The sequence below is a fragment of the Muntiacus reevesi genome, chromosome 6 (assembly GCF_963930625.1).
Source record: "Muntiacus reevesi chromosome 6, mMunRee1.1, whole genome shotgun sequence".
NCBI lineage: Eukaryota > Metazoa > Chordata > Mammalia > Artiodactyla > Cervidae > Muntiacus > Muntiacus reevesi.
Window position 1 is genome coordinate 25,144,843 of NC_089254.1, and position 6,374 is coordinate 25,151,216.

Genomic DNA, 6,374 nt, shown 5'->3' on the forward strand with positions numbered 1-6,374 from the left:
ACTAAATTCCTGTAAGTATACCTAGATCTGTTTCAGGAATCTAAATTCTGTAGTATTAATTTATGTGTTCATTCCTGCATCAATACATCAGTCCTATTACTGTAGCATTACAATGTTTAATATATTGTAGTATAAAAACATTTTCAAAAAGATCTTGAATATTTTTAATCTCATTTTTCTAGATTAACTTTAAGAAAAGCTTACAAGTTTTCTTTAAAAATCTTCAGATTTTTACTGGGTTTATACTGACTAGATTTGAGGTAACTCATATTCTTCTTCATATTTAGAATCATAGTGCATTTATTCAGATATTTTTTGTATATTTTAGCAATTGTTTTTCATACAAGTCCTACAGTTTGGGAATTTATTGCTGGTTATTATGGAGATTTTATTGCTCTAAAAAAAAAAAAAATTCCCTGCTGTAGTCCCTGGTGGCTCAGACAGTAAAGCGTCTGCCTAGAATGTGGGAGACCTGGATTCCATCTCTGGGTTGCGAAGATCCCCTGGAGAAGGAAATGCCAACCCTCTCCAGTACTCTTGCCTAGAAAATCCCATGGATGAAGGAACCTGGTAGGCTACAGTCCATGGGGTCATAAAGAGTCAGACATGACTGGGCAACTTCACTTTCACTTTCAGCTCTAGGTTGTGGAAACTTTTTTCAATTAGGATTTGTTGGTATTTAGAAAAGGCTATTGTTTTATTTATCTGATGTACAGTCACTTTACTGACCTCTTGTAGGGACAGATTTTTTTCACTGCTGAACTTATTTGTTGACAATCATGACATTTGCAAATAATGAGAATTTGCCTCTTTTCCCGATGGTATTATTAGCTCTTTTCTTTTTGCCTTATTTCACTGGCTTTGAAAGTTGCCTGATTTTAATGGGAGCATTTTCAATACTTCATCACTAAGTATATCTTTGTAGGTCTCTAGCAGATTTTCTTTATCAAATCAAGCAAGCTTCATTCTATTACTATTTTACTGAGAATTTAATTTTTCAAAGTATAGTCAGGATGATTGTAAATCCATTTACTATATATGGTCTTTATAAATTCCTTTTTAAAAATTTATGAAGATGTTTGTGACTTATTGTGTTTTTAATATTCTAAATGTTTTCATTCAAGTTAAGAAAATGTGAATTACCTGTTTAACTTTCATGCATAGTTAACGTGATATGGAGTTATTTAAATCCTATAGTATCTTTTCTTGATTATTTATGTGTGAGTTCTGTTAAAATTTCACTCTGTAAGTTATACATTTCTTCTTATATTCTCACTGATTTTTTTTTTCCCTTAAACTTTGATGTTGAATTGTTAGGTTCATAAAGATTCATAATCAGAAAAATATTGTTTTTACTTTGACTGGAAGTATCACTCCTAGTTTCTCTTGGTAAGCATTTATTTGGTATGTTTTTCATCATCCTCTTATATCCAATTTTTTTGTTTTAATGTGTCTCCCCTAAACAGCATGTCATTGGATATTTTTGCTACTCATTCTGATAACTGATCTATTAACATATTAACTTTAGTTGTGATAACAGATATTTGTTATTTTCTACATTGTTTTCTTCCTCATCTATTTCCTATATTCAGCTGGATGTGTTTATTTTGTTTACTGTGCCATTATGTCAGGAGAAGGGGACAACACGGGATGAGATGGTTGGATAGCATCATGGACTCAATGGACATGAGTTTGAGCAAGCTCTGGGAGAAGGTGAAGGACAGGGAAGCCTGGCGTGCTACAGTCCATGGGGTCGGGAGTTGGACAGACGGGGCTGATGGATTGAAAAACAATATGCCATTTTTTTTTCTGTGTAGGATTTTGGAAGCAATTTATCCCATTCTTGTCTTCTCTTGCTTATTCTTAAATTTTAGAAAACTTTTATTTAAAGTTATTTTCTTCTATAATGTCAATCATTCATGTCAGTTTCCAAACTAATTAAGACAGTTAATATATGCAGATTAATCCTAGCCTCTCATGTTTTGTGGCTACTGCCTGGAATCTTGTTTATAGATTTTTTAAAAATTTGCTTTAAAAAAAAAAATTTGCTTTACATTGTGACTCAATTTTTGGTTGAATTTTACCTTACTAATTGTAATGATATTCATAATTTCACAAAACTATTTTTCTATCCGTTTCAGTTATTTCTCTGCTCACTATCATCTTTTATTCCACGTGTTCCTCTTAGTTGAACATATTTTCTGTTTTCAGTATCCTCACGTGATACTTCAGGACCCTTCTATTGTGGTAAAGTTTCTGAGTCCTTTAGTACATAAAAGTCCCTTAATTTTGCCCCTAAACTTGGTAATAGTTTGGCTAAGCTCAGAAACTGTTAAAAAGAATATTCCTTTAGAGCTACAAGAGTATTATTCCATTTTGCTTATTACCTGAGAGATCAAATGAGAAGTCTGACAGCAATCTGAATATTGTTTCTTTAAAAACTATCTTATGTTTTACCTTTCAGAAACTTTTAGGGCCTGTCTGAAGTTTCCTGGAGTTCAGAAATTTCAGGATGTATCTAAATGTGGTCTTAATTTATCTCACATACATGCAGACTTTTTATTGGTTTTCTCTATAAGGGACAATAATATAAATTTAAAAATGTAAATCTGAAGTCATCTTAGAGGCCAACCAAATGCAAGGAAGATTAAAATTAAATGTTTAATCAAAAGGTATCACAACACGCACCTAAAATCTACTTCCATGGCTGTAGTAGATTTAGATTAAGCTACAGCAAAAACTTGAGATTTGAGACTACATAGTGCAAATTTTAGAGACTATATAGTATGAAGTGGATTTGCTTTCCAGGGGACTGGTACACTGATAATTTGGATTCAACAGGACATTTGACCAGGAAAATGTTAAGATGGTTGGAAGTAAAGCTAAATCAAAAAGAACAGGTATAGTGAAGAAACCAAAATACAGAGTCTCTTACTTATGGCCAATTCATGTTGATGTTTGGTAGTAACTAACAAAATTCTGTAAACCAATTATCCTTCAATTAAAAATAAATTGAAAAAAAAATACATAGTCTCCAAACATATGGTGACAGAGTTATTTTCTTCCTCTCAAGTAGTATATTCTCATGATTCTCCCCAAAGGCTATTCAATCTGAAAGCTGCTGCTCTGGCCTTTTAGGTGGCTCAGAAACCAGGTAAACTAGGTTTGGGTTACACAGGGCTCTTCATGTAATGTAGCACAGATCTTGGAGAACTTGTGATACATGGGGATGGGGGTGTGGAATACAGGGAATAGGGAGGGGTTGGTGGTACGGAGATGTGGTGGTGACAATGGTGGACTGGGTTGGCTGCGCTGTTAGCTATTGTGGACAAAGTAAACCCTGAAGCATTGCCATATTAAGTACACTAAGTTTCCCAGTTAATTTCAAAGAACTCCACACAACACCTTCAAAGTCTGAAGTCAGCAGCTGACCTGTAGTTAAAGCTGCAAGACTCACAAACTCATCAAAGAAGTCAGAAAGAGATGACCTAGATAGCAAATTCTAGCAATTATTCTCCATGAGTCTTTCTCCAATCTAAAATAAACATCTAACATACATGATGTGGGATTTAGAAACCCACGCTGTAGCAAGCAGGGTATTCTCTCAAACTTTTCATCAAACATCAAGGGAAACTGATGGTCAGGATATATTTTATTTTATTTAATACACAACTCCCAACATTATTCTATTATAATGGGACGTGGCTGAACAGGTAGGAGACAGATTTCCCACTGTGACTTCTTCTGATGGCTTCTGCAAGAATCATGGAGATGTCGATCACCTGTATTTTGGAGCAGTGCTTCATCTTATCCTCCTGAGGTACGGTATTGGTGACTACGACTGCTTCAAAGTCTGCACTGTTCATGCGAGTAATGGCTGGGCCAGAAAAGATCCCATGAGTCAAAATCGCATAAACTCTGGTGGCTCCAGCTGAAAGAAGTTTGTCGGCTGCGTGGCAGATTGTACCACAAGTGTCAGCCATGTCATCCACGAGGATAGCCACACGATACTTCACGTCTCCCACTAGTACCGTTCCGTCCACTTCACTGGCTTTCTTCCGTTCTTTGTGAATCAAGGCAAAGTCCACATTCAATCTGTCCGCAATGGAGGTCGCTCTCTCAGCTCCACCAGCATCTGGGGAGACTATCGTGCAGCTCCTCCACTCAGAGATACTCTCCTTTATCCACTTGAGGACAGCGGGTTCTGCACACAAATTGTCTACTGGTATATCAAAAAAGCCCTGAATTTGAGAAGCATGTAGGTCCATCGTGATGATATGACCTGCGCCCGCTGTTGACAGCATATCTGCAACAAGTCTGGCGGAAATCGGGGCTCGGCTCTCACCTCTCTTGTCCTGCCGGGCATACGGGAAGCACGGGATAACTGCGGTAACCCGGCCTGCTGAAGCAATCTTGCAGGCATTAATCATGATCAAAAGCTCCATCAAATTGTCATTGATTTCGCCACAGCCACTCTGCACTATGTAGACATCCTCTCCTTGCACACTCTCGCCAATTTCCACGCAGGTCTCCTGATTGCTGAATTTCTTGGTCACTACCTTGCCCAGCTCCAGGCCCAATCGGTCGGCGATTTTCTGGGATAAGTCCTGGTGGGAGCTGCCGCTGAAGATTTTGATATTTGTCTTTTTGGTCAACTGCAGTAGGCTCTTTGCGTCCATTGATCACGCCGGCAGCTGAGACAGAAACAAAAGTCAGAATGCAGACTACGCCAGGAGCCACCTCGGGCGCCAGATACTATGGACACTTAACTAACGGCTTCCGGTTGTTACTCTGTGCTTCCGGTCCCGTCAGGCAGCGCGCGACTTTAAACTGCTACCCTAGATCTCTAAAAAAAATTTCTACTTGGAACGGACTTCACACTTGTAAACTAAAGAGAATTAAACCTTTTTTCAGTTCGTGAAGTTTCCCCCCACATTCTGTATAGTGTCTGTTTTCGTTTCCAAGGGCAACTTAAATCTGAGTAAGTGAAAACATAAAATTTCTGTTAGGCAAAAAACGTAACTTTGAAAAGTTCTGGGCTGGAGGAAATATCTAGAATGTGTCCTGAGTTCTTCCAAGCGAGAAAAGGTAAGTAAGAATAAACATATGAAGGAAAAACACAGGAATCAAGAAAATGACTCATTTTCACACACCAGTTGAGCCAAAATTATGATAGGTAATTCCTTCTACTCTAATGGAATGTTTAAATGAGGGATTTCATGAGGGAAATTTCGAATGTAAACTTTGACTCAATGTGTCTTCTAGGACTCTACTCACTAGAGATATTCTTAAAATATATTGATAACTATTTCTTTGTGTATTAATCCTTTTAGTCAAAATTTCCTGAGGTATTATGTGTGTCAGGTTGTTGCGCTATTTACAGAGTACAAGATGATGAATGACGAATAATAACTCTAGAATTATAAAAGCAAAATATGGAAACCAATAAAGATCTGTCAATAGCTAAATTATCAAGTAATGTGTAGTTGGTACATGGGGCTGCTGTTAAATAGATTGTAATAGTCATGTGAAAGAAATCGTATAGAAGTATCTCCAATGTATTTTCAAATGTGAAAAAAAATTCATAAAAGTATGCACAGTATGATATTTATGTGTTTAAAATTAAGTAATAGAGTCAAAGCATCAAATAATTATGGAAGTCTTTTTAAAAAATTATTTATTTTTGACTGCCTGGGTCTTCTTTGCTGCACGTGGGCTTTCTCTAGTTGTGGCCAGCAGGGGCTACTCTCTAGTTGTGGGGCACCGGCTTCTCATTGTAGTGGCTTTTCTTGCTGTAGAGCACTGCCTCTAGGGTCCTCAGGCTTCAACAGTTGCAGCATGTAGGGTTAGTTACCTTGAGGCAGATGGAGTCTTCCTGGATCAGTGATCAAACCCGTGACCCCTTCATTAGCAGGAGGATTATTAGTCATTCGCTGAGCCACTAGGGACATCTTTTTTTTTATTATGATTGCCTTTGCAGACAGAAGTAGGTTGATAGTAGTTGGGGTTAGTTATGCACAATGTATTGACATTGTTAATGTGGTATTTGAACCTTCATTACTTTTATAATTTAAAAAAGACTAAAAAATATATACGATGATTAACATCTTTGCTAGCAAATTTTAAGTACACTGCTTCCAAATGCATTAGGGGTTGGAGTTATGGGCTAAGAAGTGGAGGGGATCATAGAAACCAGGAGTTTCGACAATAAACTGTGTCATAAAAATAATGTAGACATTAGAGATCAGAAAATTTTATCATGTTAATTGTGTGTTTGACATTTGGTTCTGGGATGTTTTTATTTCATCTAAAACCAAAATAATTATTTTATAATATTTTGAAATTACTGAATAATTTTTTGAACCTATACCAGC

At 36.8% G+C, this 6,374-nt stretch overlaps 1 protein-coding gene across 1 annotated transcript; it reads right to left on the reverse strand.

Annotated features, from left to right (window-relative positions):
- Positions 1-3,689: 3,689 nt before the first annotated feature.
- PRPS1L1 (phosphoribosyl pyrophosphate synthetase 1 like 1) lies at positions 3,690-4,679 on the reverse strand. The gene has a single exon (XM_065939990.1). The coding sequence runs from the start codon at positions 4,677-4,679 to the stop codon at positions 3,690-3,692; it is 990 nt and encodes a 329-aa protein (XP_065796062.1).
- Positions 4,680-6,374: the final 1,695 nt, after the last annotated feature.